At 40.7% G+C, this 14,407-nt stretch overlaps 1 protein-coding gene across 4 annotated transcripts in view; it reads right to left on the reverse strand.

The window, feature by feature from the left end:
- Nucleotides 1-14,407, reverse strand: part of Pbx1 (PBX homeobox 1) — a 298,114-nt gene that overhangs the window by 24,271 nt on the left and 259,436 nt on the right. Inside the window, exon 9 of one of the 4 annotated variants that reach the window (XM_042677328.1) lies at nucleotides 4,227-9,363. The exons of 2 other annotated variants lie outside the window; for them this stretch is intronic. In XM_042677328.1, coding sequence (XP_042533262.1) covers nucleotides 9,271-9,363 — 93 coding nt within the window. In that variant the 3' untranslated portion in view covers nucleotides 4,227-9,270. Of the gene's footprint in view, nucleotides 1-4,226; nucleotides 9,364-14,407 lie in introns of those variants that run through there. One more of the 4 variants, XM_042677331.1, reaches the window with a different exon arrangement.

A 14,407-nucleotide genomic window follows, 5' to 3' on the forward strand; every position in this document is an offset into this window, starting at 1 on the left:
AAAAATGTATGCATCCTTTCTCCTAAGGTAAAAGTTCTGCCAATGTAATAGTAAGAAGCCCAGAAAAGTGAGAAATAGGGAAAAATAAAGATTTAAAGAAAGCATGTAGACCATTCTTTAAGAATGTCACAGTTCAAGGTCAGCCATGAATATCTCACACTTAGGTTGGTGCATCTAGTAGAGCTGTCTATCCCTGCCAACTTTTAGAACATACTTTCTTTTTTTGTGTGTTTCTTTGATTTTTTTCCATACCAGCTTCTAAATTGTCTGTTTAAAGCATGAGTAGGGCACATTACCATCATCCATCATTCACCCTAAATTTTCTCTTTCTTTAGAAATACAGGATCTATGATGGAAACATCAACAGGGCTCGAAGCCCCTACCACAGGAATGCTTTTATGAGAGTTACAAATTCAGAAACCTAGATTGGTGCTCAGCCATGTTTTATCTGTGTATGTGTGTGTGTGTGTGTGTGTGAGAGAGAGAGAGAGAGAGAGAGAGAAAGAAAGAGAGAGAGAGAGACAGAGAGAGAGAGTGTTAGAGGGCTGGTCACTAGCTGCAGTAATGATAGAAAGCTTTTCCTGAATGAGGTCATTGTCAAACCCCGTAAACACGTACTCTTAGGTTAATGGGGAAATATCTGTTCAATGGCAGTTTTACAAATGCAAGGCTACAAAAGATAACTTGAAAGCACAGACATGGATTACTCTGTCCCTAAGAAATGGAATCACTGTGATTTTTTTTTCTTCCCAAATTATAATTTTGTCACCCAAATAGACGCAGAGGGAAAGTGAATGGGAAATGATGGAAGACACAGTGATAGAGAAAAGGACAGGAATTTCTTCAGGAAGGGGAAGATATTAGCAGCCAGGCTAGATGGATTTATCACAAGACGAGGAAAAAAGAATTGTAACTATAGCTAACAATTACCTGAAGGACCCCAGGACAGAGGGAAGGTTAGGCTGTGCTGAGAGAGGGTAAGAAAGTGAAAAAAACCTTGCGTTGTCAACAGGAACCTGTGTTCAGGAAATTAAAGTAGATTCCAGCAGGGGGGAATCATAAACTGGACATATTGTGGAGAAAAGACTTACAGAAATCACATGGGTATGCATAGGGACATACAGAGCTGAGATTGGGAATGCAATGTTTAAAGGAAAACAGAAACTGAGCTAAAATTTAAATATGTCCAAAGATATGGAGTGGGGTGGGGCACGGAGAAAGAAGCCTCAAAATAAGCATGTGGCCTAGAGGGGACCCATTTTACATTTCTGAATTTTTTTTCAAAAAGCATGAATATTTCAAAGGTCATTTTCAGCGAAAGGAGGCAGAATGCATAGATTGGATTGTTTCCCTCAGGATACAGGAAGCAGAGTGCAAAATGAACTTCTTGGTGGTGGATTTTTCAGCATGACAGTTGACACCAATCAACTGATTATCATAGAGACTGAAATAAGGACTTCCACTTTTTCATGTGCTCTCTGTCTTTCTCATTTTCTCATCACATTATCAAATATCTGCTAGAGCCATTCATTAGGAAAAGCCATGTGGTACTAGACTCCAATCCTGCCAACTTTATTTTTCTCTAGGAGCCTAGACATCACTTGTGTTTTCTTAGTGTTTGTGGGAAGGTAGATGTGGCAAAGTCACTTCAAGGTGACTTTTTAGCGAAAGGATACCAGAAGGGTTGCAGTAATCAATCTCTGGAAAGATGGCAACAGCTATCCCATCCCAGTAGATCAAGCCTCCGCTACTGCTATTCAAGGAAGTCTCTAGACTCTCTTCTTGTGGCAATGGTACCACCGAGAATGAGCACAGTGAGGGATCAGAGAGGGTAAGAAAGGGGGATTTTATTTTGAATTTTAATCTCTCTCTGGATACTTATTAATGGGAGATTTATAATCAAATACATGATAGCACTTGGAGTGCTTTTCGGAAGCATGTGTTGATAACTCTGTGAGTTATATTTGAAAGCCTGGCTGGGCAGGCAGAGAGGGGAAGTGACTTCTAGCTTACAGTGCAACTGAAGTGTCACAAAGGGGCTCTGCTGATTTCTTCAAAGCTATCTAGGAGTCTGGGTCCCAGAAAGATACACAAGGACAGTGGGTCCTAAATGCTTGTGGTCTTGGGTATAGTCACTGCTATAACGTTATGATTCTTCTTTCCCCACTCACAATGCACAGGGAGACCATGGGGATCTACTTGAGGTCATACCTTGTGGACTGTATCGCCCAGGCTTTCATAGTCCTCAAGTTCCTTTGCTTTCTGTGTGCATAGTACTAGTTTTCATACAAGAAATGAGAGGGAAACCCCCCACAGCCCAACCTCACTCTGCTGTAGTCCTTCAGACAGCCAGATGAACACATGTGCCTTTGGTGATTTCATAAGACTGAGTTCTTATATATTTCTACAAAATGACTAAATGCAGCAGGACAACTATTGTCTGAATGCTAGTCAGGTCTTGGGCTTTCAGAACAGTGACCAGTAAATTTTTGTACTTTCTAAATTCTACAATGTTAGGGATTTTGTGAGAGAAACAAAATAAAACTAATACAGGGCCTAAACTCTCTGAGTTGACTTTTGGCCATCACAGACTTGATCCTGTGTCACAGCAATATGAACCCGAGTGTGACCTCTGAAGGCAGCACAAGGTTATCTGTATACATGGCAATTGTAATAACCACAGACTTGGTGCCAAGGCCTAAGTTCAGAAAAAAAAATGTCAGAGAAAATAGGTTGCTTCTCTTTTATCCCCACATTTTTTGTTTTATTATAAAAAAGGTACTAGTGTTTACTCTCTTGAGTAATAAAGCTGTGTCTGCAATGTTAATAGAAATGCTTTCACTGGAATGTGTCCACTCAATGATATTGCCACATGGACTTGCCCTTTGCTATCAGGTTACCCTTTTGGTCACTAAGCCAGTTATCCAAAAATTGTTGTGTGGATTTATTGCCTGTCTTGTCGGAGTTTGTGGTTCTAGCCTCCCTCCTACTCCAAGTGCTTGTATTTCAGAATATAAGTGGAAGAAAAGTCTTGGTCAAGGTGTTCAAGAATTGAGTAAGCTTTCTTCCTACTGTCTCCTTTGGCTGCCTAAACATTCCTGGATGAATGAGCCACCAAGAGGAAAAGCTGAACCTTGAGTCATTGCATGGAGAGGAGACGTTTTGACTAGGAGCAGTGTCTTAAGATATTATGTTAGGAAGAAGTAGATTTGTACCATTCTATGTAATGAACTAGGTGGGTTAGTCCACAATTCTCAGCTGGAAAAGGAAGTAGTCAAAACCCACCTTGCATTTACAAATGTATTCTTGTATTTAAATCAGATGAACAAAAACATGAGGTTTCTGCTTTGGTCCCTGGCCATCACTTGCCAAATCATAAGCAGATAGATGTATCCTTTTGAAATTATTGGTAACTTAATTTATAGATTAATAGAAATAATAACTGTTGGCTTTTCATTTCTTTGATTTTGTTTTTATTGACTAGAATTATGACTGGAATGAGAGAGTGTTTGGTATCTCAACATTCAATACATACCTGCCTCATAGGGCCTCCTTCTCCTTTTAGGGGATTGAAGCATGAAAATCAGAGATCAATGGTCATTTAGACCAACAATCTGTCAATAACCAGACAAGACGTTCCATATCCCTCCACAGAGGGGAACATAATGCTGAAGGTTGGGGCACAGACCTGAGCATGGAGACTAAAACACTTGAGATTCCAATTCTGCAAGTCTGCAACCATGAAGATCAGGGGCCCAACAGCAGTGCAGACAAACCTTGAGTGTTATCTGTGATCTAGGTTCCTTTGTTGACACATCTCTCGTGAACCACAATTTTCCTTATGATCAGATAAGTACAGATAAAGAAAAGGAAAGGAGAACCACTTGGCAAATAGCCTTGACTAAGAAACTTAGAATTCATTGTTACAAGCAAGTAGACAAGATGGAATGCCTTTCTCTCCAGTAAAACAGCTACTTTTGACCAGAAGCTAGTCCTTCTTCCTTCCCTCTTTCCTTCATTCCTCTCCCTTCACCTCCCTTTTGTTCTATTTCTCCTTCCTGGTGAGGTAGGTGACCCATGAGTCCTTTGTCACACTGCTACAGTATGTAGACTGTTGACTAGGGAAATAATTTAAAATTTACTACATGCTAACCCACATCTATTTGAAGAAGAAAAGTTGCTAGATATAAAAAAAGAAATTTGCACAAAATACAAGTATGTAGATATTTTTGCAACAAAAGAAACTATTTATTTGGAATATGCATTACCAGTACAAATTAGGAGACTGTAAAACCTACACCGTGTTAGTATCATTAGAGAACACAAAAAGTTCAGTTGGAATCAAAAGGGCCAGAAGCCTGTGCTCTCACAGAAGCAGAAAAGCTTAAACTTTCAAAACCAAAACAGAGCAGAGCTTTGCAGGTTTATACTCTGAATAACAAGAAAAAAGGAGGGGAGAGGAAGAGGGAAATAAAATCAACAACCAAAGAAAAGCACTTCAAAATGAAAATGCCAAAATGGAAGAAAAGAAGTAAGAGAGAAAGGCAGGTGAGGAGGGATATTCAATGTTTTTATTTTAACAATAGGGAAAGAAGGTTTACAAAAAAAAAACCCCAGAGGTTTCTGAAAAGCTTTGAGCCAGGGATTGAAACCACAAAGGTGATGTGAAAAGCTCCTTATTATTTTGTTAGAATTTACAAACAAGAGCTCAGCGTTGGGGTGGAAAATGCTTCCTGAAGCATTCCACAACCACTCAACATTCTTTCTTCACTTTTCTGACAGAAATTCTAGCTTTCTGACCATATAACTTATTCAATGAGTAGTGTCTAAAATTGTTTTGTTCCCCCCCAGACAATATTGCTTTCTTTATTCTTTTAACTAATAAAAACATTCCAAATCAAGCCAGCTTTAAGCATCCATTTAATTCAGAGGACTTCAGCACACCAAACTTAATTTCTGAGCATGAAATCTACAGCATCAAGTCTGGCTTAATTTTTCACCAACTCTTCATTCAGAATCAGCAGCCTGACTGGACACAGCATCTGATTACAGTAGTGTTCATCATACCAGTACCTCTTGTGGATTCTTCTAGAAGAAAAATCCTGTGTAGTCAGAAGAGGCCTCTCATGGAATGCTATCAATTGGGGAGAAAGAAAGCACTTGATTTTGACATTCAGAATTAACAAAGGCAAAACCCTTTTCTTACAGTATAAGAAGATACTTTGGGCTGAGTACTTGAATTTTTGAAAAGCCAAAAGTAGAAGCAAGTCCCTGATTATATTTCTGAGGAACTGCAAGAGTGTCAGTCACTCTGGAAACACAGATAAGCGGGGAGATGTCCACATGGGCTTTATTATTATCATTGACATCAACTGAATTCTGAAGCAAAGTAGAACAAGGAAAGCCTACTCTACCATGTCATCTTTTCACATCACCTTGTATACATATTTAAGGAATAAAAACAGCAAGATTATAATCCTGACAATTAAAAAAGCCCTCCCCACTCAAATAAACAAACCAAAAATAACACAAAACTAAACCTTTTTTTTTTTTTTGTATTTTTTTAAGAGCATGAATAAAGAAAAGAAAAGAATTTATTCTTGGGTCTCAAAGTTAATAAACATAATAACTTGTTAGGTTGTACCTATATGCTCACTATTCCAACCTTTTTTTTTTTAAGTTTACAAAATGAATTACCGTCACTTTTAAACATTGTGAAACAGGAAATGGATGTGCACAACTCGACACTTTTCTAGCATTCTTGAACTAATTCACAAATGCAAGAAAATAAAAGAAAAATGGGGGAAATGAATGTAGGTAGTTTGGTGTTAAAAACGAATGCAGGAATGATGCATGGTGCAATGGTCACAGAAAGAAGGGGCAAATTCCCCATCCTGTTTTACGTGCTGTAAGGAGGGTCATTTTTTAAAATTTTTTTATTATAAACACTATTAAATTCAGACCGCTTTTTTGGTTTTTTTCTTTTATCTGAATATACAAGAACATTCATTATCAAATGTTCAATCAATACTACAAAGAACAAGACACAAGTCGCAAGAAAACAATGGAAAATGTTAATAAAGCTGAAAGAATCGTCGAGTATTTTTTTGTTTTTTTTTTCAGTTTTTTCTTTTAAATTTGAATTTCTGTAGTTTCATCTTTTTTGGTATCGAAGTCAGGTTTTTCTGGGCAGAAAAATAAAGAGCAGAAGTAAAGTGAGGAAAAAGAAAGATGTGAGAAGAGGCAACCAGCAAATTAAAAACAACCACAACAGCAAAAGGAAAAATAAAATTTAAAGAAGGGGCCAGTGAGCGTAAGTACTGTACTAGAGTCTAGTTCACTCCAGAGGAAGGAGTTAGGGATGAGGGGTAAGATGTAATGAAGAGTTCCAAAGTGAGCAAACCCAAAGTCTAGAATCATTCATCTGGGGAAGTTTGCTGTCAGAGAAAATGGGAGTTCCCCCACTTCCATTAGAAAATGAAGGAATCCTGGGGTACAGCTTGGGTGTCTGGAGTTGACCTGATATGAATTCCAGGAAGTTATTTCCAGAGACATGCTCTTCCCATCCACACAATTAGCCTGCCAGTATTCTCAGGTCTAGCATAATGCAGAGAAAGCGCATGGCTGCCGCCATGTTGGAAGTGACAGAGTACTTTGCAAAGGAGATTGTAGGTACAAAGGAGACCCCTAAGTGAGGTGCTTGAAGGGGAAGGTGCTGTGTAAGGTGTACTGCTGGGAAGGGAAAGGGAACTGTCTGCAAATGTAGCACTGCTCTGATTTCTTTTTGTCCCATGAAGTGAAGTGACATTCAATCTAGATCTGGGAGCCATTCTTTTTGTTTTCCTTGTGTTTTTTGTCATTGTTGTCTTTTTTTTTTGTACTTTGTCCTGATCAAGTGAGGTGACTCAAGCATATTCCTGTATGAATAGTTACAATATATTCCTGCCACTGAGAAAAACTTCTCTTCTGGTTCTCATCACTAAAGAGTTGTCCCAAAGACATTTCTTCTAGAAACCTGATTGATCTAGACCTGTTCTGACTATGCCACAATTTAGTAGGGATGGACTTTCTAGTGGCCTTGATCATCTAGATATGCTTTCATTTTTGCCATTTTGCCATTTCATCCACATCCACATTTCTAAAAATTGTTTAGGTAGTATCCCTGGTTCCCCCAAATGCACATTACTGAAGTACCATGCAGAATTTCATGACTTTGTTGACTAGCCATCCTTGGCCCTTAGGGTCTGGCACCGCCTCCTGGAAGCCTCTCAAGGGGAGCAAATGTGCTAGAGGACAGGTACTTTGCAAGGCCACATATGGGATTTAAGAACAAACAGGACCAGACACTACTTTTTCTAGCTTGAGGTTTTTCTCTTTCTTAAGAAACCAAACACCAAAATTAAATCAAACAAAACAAGTCTCCTCCCCCAACCCCCCGTCAGCATGGTGATGATATCTGGGTACTGATGGTAACCAGAATTTGAGTCAAGAAAATCAATATTGTCCTGACAAACCATGAACCTGCTTAACTACTGAAAATGAACAAAATCTTTTTTTTTTTTTTTACAAACCCTTTTGTGCAGAGGGTTCTGCATAGCAAACCTCAGTTTATAGATGAAGAAATTGCACCAAGAGATCCATCCACCTCCCACTGACTCAACCGGGCAAAGCTGTGATCTTTATTGCTGGCTGAAATGGCTCTCAAGAATGTTAGCTCAGGTGGAATTTGAGAATAGCTTTCCATTGGATGCAGTTTTGTTACACAATCTCAGTGAGCACAAATTAACGTGATGTTTTCAGTGAAAACATTATGGCCCCTTTCCCACAACCCTCATGTCTTCAAATTAGGCTAGCTATAAGCTCACCTAAACCATGTTCTTACAACACTCCTCCAGAGGAAGAGACCAAGGTCAAGAACATGGTACAGTATGATGTTTTGGATAATGCACTGTGCCTAAATACAAAAACAAAAACAAAACAAAAAAACCAAATCCATGATAGACATTGGAAGTACTTTCTGTAGTTCCCTGAGGTGGGGTGGACAGGATTACTGTATGCTGGAGACCTGGCCTTCATCACAGTAAAGTCATGGGCATGCCATTCTGGTAAGTTTATGTCTACAGGGTCTAGAAGCCGCAGGCTTCTCCATATGGGTGGCTTTCACTCTGAAGATCATTCCTTTCCCTTTCTCAAGCTTGTCAGGCAGAGTGCTGTCATTACTAATGTATGTATTTGTGTGTGACATGTTTAGAAAGAGAGCATGTGAAAGTGTGCATGTGTCTAAATGTGTTTGTGTGCATGTGTGTGCACGCGTATGGAGGGATAGTTAAAGCTTGTCACGATCAGGTGCTTCTAGTCCTAGCTGATGTAGCATTTAGCACTATGCTAAACCTGGTTTGCAGTAGGTTCTGAACACTGTTACCTAAGTGTTGAATGGTCTCCAAAGATTGTACCTCTGAAACCAAGAGCTGTGGTTAGGAAGATGAGAAAGCCAGAAGAATCCTGTCCTACTCTTCCTTCTACCCTCCCCTGCTGCCTGACTTCTTGCCTGGGAAGCAACCTAGTAGAGCTGAAACTGGAAAATGTGGCACTTTTTACAAGCCCAGCAGTCCCAAAGAAATACCTAGGACCAGAAGGAAGCAGAAGAAAGTATTTCAATAAGTGTTGTCCCCGGGGAGGAGGAACAAAGAGGAGTAGAGTGATCTGGAATGAGTAGGGCAATGTGGCATATTCCTGGTTAAGAGGTAGTGAGAACAACAAGAGAGACAGAGAGGGATTTCCTGTTAACGTAGGGATGAGGGATCAGAGTGAGGTAAATTTGGCTCCTCAAACCACCAGCATGAAAACATACAAAGACTTTTATTATTATTATTTTTTCTCTGTGGATTTTTTCATCTTTAAATTCTCCTAATTGTTAAAAATATCCTTCAGTGATGTAATAGAGGACAGGGACCCCGGAAGTCTAGCACAGAGGGCAGGGGACAGGGAAGATGATGAAAACCAGGCTGACAGTTGAAGGCAGGGAAGGGTGGCTTCTACCCAGAAAAAACAAAGCAAAACAAAACAAAACACAAAAGGGAAGAGAGTATAAAGAAGTGTCCAGATTGGCTGAAATAGCATCCCAAAGAAGAGAAGAGAAGGAGACTCTTATTGTGTTTGCTGATTGCTTCGACCTCCAGTCTGACCGCTTCAGCGTTGGGAGAGAAACCCTCCCTCCTGCCCCTGCCCCAACTGGGGCCCAGGGTCAGCCGGGATGCGATTGCTGGGAGATCAGTTGGAGGTATCAGAGTGAACACTGCCAGGGCCTTCTGTAGGGGAGGTCACTGATGAAGGGGTAGTAGCATCCTGCCAACCTCCATTAGCCTAGAAGGGAAAAAGGGAGAGAAGTCAGTTCTCTGCCATCGGGTGGCCGTTTTGAGCAGACAATGACAATGAGGGCCTAGCACAGTGCCTGGCACACTGGAACACTCATTGAATAGATAGCTATCATCGTGGGCGATAATGCTCCCCCACCCTCTGATAAGTTCGAGTAAGCCTTTGGATCCAGTGTTTATGTCTCCCACTTGGGTAATGTGTTTACATTTCTCAAAGACTTTGTAATTCTGTCCTAGCCATCAGGAAAATGATAGCTGTTCTGCAGATCCAGAGAGTTTTTGTATTTTGAGTTGGTTTTGTATTCTGCTTCTGACACTGGCACCAGCTGGTTGTTACCAATGATGGAGAGACCTTCACATCTAGATCTTCACATTTTGGCCACGGGCTCCCATTTTGGGAAATAAGATTGGCCCAAATGCATTCTGAGGTCCTTTCTATTTCTGTGTATTCCAGGTGCCTATGGGATTCTAAGTCCCTGTTCTATGCAAAGTTCTGGACTAGAAGCTCTTGAATATATACTGATAAGTGAGATGTGGTCCATGTTCTCAAGAGGGTAAGAGAAGCCCATGAATGTACTATATAACCCAAAGGACAGCCCTTTGTACTATATAACCCAAGGACAAGAATGGCAATGCCCCCTGTTACGAAGGGTCAGTGAGAGTCTTGTCACACATTGTTGAAACATCTTTAGCTACTGCATCTCATAGAGAAGATGCTCTTGAGAAGAGATTTATGGGGGGTGGTGAATTCAGGTAAAACAAGATATACAAGACCAACCAAGAAGATAGGTCTTTGTGAATGCATTGGAGAGGTTGGGAGATGAAAATTATAAGCTTGATTAACATCTGGGCTCTAGATTCAGAAGCTCTGGATTCAGTCAAATAATGCATTTGCTCTAAAAGGATTTGTTTAACGACCCACCCTTTAAAAAAAAAACAACAAAATCACCTCCAAACTAAAATAGTTGAAAGACTTGCTGTGGCTATTTTCATAGGACAGCTTTCAAGTTGTTTATAAGTTCTAAAACACTGAAATAATTGCACCAAATTCACTTGTCATCCCCAATCACTATGTTCTCAACTCTGGAAATTTTAATGTTGGACAGACCAAGTCTTAGATATTCCTACTAAGATATTTTCTACTGTACTTTCCTCTCATTTTATTCTTTGCAAAGTTTGGAGTGGAATGAGCAGGTATTATCATTTTCATCTGGGAGTGAGCACCATTTCTACTCTTACATATTCCACAATATGAAGGAGAGTGTCTGGCATTTAACAGGTGCTAACCAATGTCTGCTCACATTTAATTCACAGGGGGCAGAAATTTAATAGAAAAGCAGGCTTCCTGGCCATGGCTGAGACAGAACACAGGCCTCCTAACTTTTGAGTTTAGGCTCCTTAGTTCTGCCCCCTTAGAGCCACTTGACTTTCTTTTGCATAGCATCTCTTCAAGGATGCTCCAATTTTCCCAGGAAAGTGACACTTAATTCAAAGCAGCTCCTGCCAATCACTTTAAAATAATGATAGGTTTGGTCTTCTCCTTACTAAGGAGCAGATCTAGAGACTCAGAAGCAAACGCTGATCATAGGAAGTGCAAAGACCACCTCTCTTCACTGTGGGTTTCTGAATGACTACTCTGAGCTCCCATCGCTCACCTCCTAATGCAGGCAGACAATTTCTCCTTTCTCTGTGGGAGGACGCCTCCCCCTCTTTTGTGGTAGGGAGCTTCCATAACAAACAGTGAGGGAAAAAAATCAGCATTCTTTCCTTCCTAACAGAAAGCTTTTCCAGATTTTGGAGGCCATGACTCTGTGTAATATAATCCATATCAAGAAAATCATTAATTCAGACACAGATTTGTCACGGGGCAATAGCTTATTCTCCCTTTTTACCAAGAATATATATATACATACACACATTCATATATATTTACATATATGTTATATGTATTGTTATACCATTTTAGGCTGACTGATAATAGTAAACTGAAACAACAAGGTATGTTTAGCCTATAATATTTACAAAATAGAAAAGCATAAAAAACTAAATACTCAATCAACACTCCTAATTCTACTACTTGAAAATAATTACTGTGAGCATTTTGATATTTGCCTATCCTGATAGTATTTTATATGTTTGTGTTTACCAGATATTTAGATAGTCAGATCAACAGATAGACAGGTATGTAGGTATTTATAAGGTGTGAGTGTGGTATGTGTGTTGGCTGCATACTATAGAATTTTAAAGGAAGGTGCAAAGGTTCTTTAGGTTCAATGACATGAAGCAGGGCAAAGTACTAGTAATAGAGAATGAAAGTCACACATTCTCAGGGTCACCTGCTATGAGACAAGCAAAGACAGAGGTTCTAGAAGAACAAGCATGGCACAGGGAACTTTACTGCATAAACTACACTATACTGTGGTCCAGTCACATTCTAATTCCATCTAAATAGTATTAAGTGGTGTCTCTGGTGAAGACATTAGTAATGCCAATTAGCCCTATGCTGTTTCATTGCAAAAGGGTTGGCAAGGCAGTCTATACTGCCCAGATATTCTAAGTGCACATGTGTGCATTCACATGTGTGTATGTTATCTCTGGACTGAAAAATTCAAATAGAAGACATTTGAATTCTTTCTTCAAAAGTTCTATTTTCTCAGACCAGTGTGCAAGATGCTGGAGGGTATGAAAACCTCACAGATGGTAGACACAGAATTAGTTCAATCTGATATCAAAACTAACATTTTAATTATGCTGCTTGGCCCAGTGAAGAAGAATATACAAAACACGCTGTTAATAATAAGTACACAGATACTAAAGAACCATAGCTGTTATGTCACCCCCAATCCATTCATCAGGCAGCACACACACACACACACACACACACACACACACACACACACGCATTCAGATTCAGTGATTTCTTATATCAGTGTGCCTAGGACTCTTGCATGTTAGCACTAAGACTTCCAAATTCCTGTGGAGCCTTGTGGCCCAAGCAATATGGTATTGCTCACTACTCTGCCCCCAAACACTACGACCCACTATTTCTTGCCAAATTTAGGAAATGGTACTCTGTGAGGTTTATAGACAAACACAAGTACTTTGTAGAGTAAGCATGTGTGTCTTTTCTCTAGGGGTGCTTTATAAAATGGTACACTGTCTGTTGCTGTGGCTGTTAAAACCTTCACAGGATCAGAGCAAACCCGACTTCACTGGGTTTACCGTAAATCACTCTGGCTGCTTCAGCTGTATCATTCCAGCTTTAATGGAAGACGTTCAGAGGCTGTACCATCTTGGGAAACAGCTGACCTCGCTTACTGCCACGCTAACCCTGGGGAGCAATTTCTTCCCCCTTTCTTGACTGCGGGTGAATATTAAGTAGGAAGCTCCGTCTTTGTGTGTTTATTTATCTCTGGGCACAGAGTAGATGCTCTCATTAAGGACAGTGTGAGAATGGCAGGAAATAATACTTGCATCCAGACTTCCTCCTTCAAAGCATCCTTAATAATGGACATGCTCTTCAAAATGCTCATGTTTGAAACCACCCTGAGAAGTTTCAGGAGTAGGAGGTAAAATCTGAAAAATCAAATGCATTCTTTTAATTTCTGAAAACATTCTCAATGGAAGAGAGTCAATAATTTGCAAAGAGTTTTGCAGGAAATTCTGTATCTGGGAAGCATGACCCAATCCCCCTTTAAATCCACTAGCTGAGGCCTTAAGGCCTTAAGAGCTTCATTGTGGGAAATGTTAAGAGAATGCAACAAAATTGGAACGATTTCTAAGATAAGAAAACCTGGGTTTTTCAGAATACAGATAGAAGGTATTTGTTTAGAAAACACACAAAAATGATTATTCTCTGATAAATCTGTCTTCTCTGATGAATTTGGTCCTTAATTAGATTCTTAGAAGTTTATCCATCTAAAGGAGAAAACCCTGTCTGAGGAGGTGGAAATTGCTAGCTCCCAAGCCAATGCTGGGACAGTGGCAGGTAAGAAAACCTCTTAGGCTTCTCCTGGTGGAGTGGAGTGGCAACAGAAGCCCTGCTTTCTCTTTACAATGCAGCCTGTGCCTCTCCCAGACTGTTGTGGATCCTGTAGAGCTTTTAGCCCAAAGCAGTGGCTGCTGGACTGAGAAGTGCCTGTCCCATCTCTTCTTCTTCCCGCTGTTCCTCTGCGCTTACCTTAGCAGCACATCATTGATGCAGAGAATTCATCACCTGATGTGACAGCCCAAGCGAGCCTGGCACTAAGAAACTCTCATTTGCAACCCAGAAATACGCTGAGGTGCCACAAACTGGCTGATGTCAGCAGTGAGTTGAGCTAGATCTGCATATGGGCCAGATGCCATTACAGAGATGCCTTCAGCATGGGTGAGAAGGTGTACGTGCTCCAGGCCCTCAATCACCCAGGCCAGTGGGGCAAGCCAGGAAGCAAAACAAAGGAGCACTGATGCACCCCTTCTCCCTTTTTATGCATGTGTGCGTGTGTGCGCAATACACACTCACACACACGTGCACATGCACGTGCACTCACTCACACACGTACACGTGCACATGCACGTGCGCACACACACGTGCACATGCACGTGCACGCGCACACCCACACCACTCACACACGTGCACATGCACTGCGCACACACACATGCACATACACACGCACACACACACACGAGCACATACACGCGCACACACACACACAAACACACACACACTCACACACACGTGCACATGCACGTGTGCGCACATACACACACACACACACTCACAGCTATTTATCCCAGAGACATCAACTCACACCGAGGTCCCACCCTGCATCTATCATCTGTTATTTTCTTCTCTCTACTCTCCTCTTTTCACCTTTCCTCACCACCTCTATCCATTCCTCTCTCCTCACACCCTGTCTCCCTCCTTTTTAGATAGAATCTCCCTGTGTAACTTAGGCTGACCTTAAACTTGTCTTCATCTTGCCAGTCTCCCAAATGCTGAGATTACACACGCATGCTACCCTACCTAGCTTCTTTGGTAGGGAGTGGTA

The sequence above is a fragment of the Dipodomys spectabilis genome, unplaced genomic scaffold (genome assembly GCF_019054845.1).
Source record: "Dipodomys spectabilis isolate Male_0828 unplaced genomic scaffold, ASM1905484v1 ptg000036l, whole genome shotgun sequence".
NCBI classification, from domain to species: domain Eukaryota; kingdom Metazoa; phylum Chordata; class Mammalia; order Rodentia; family Heteromyidae; genus Dipodomys; species Dipodomys spectabilis.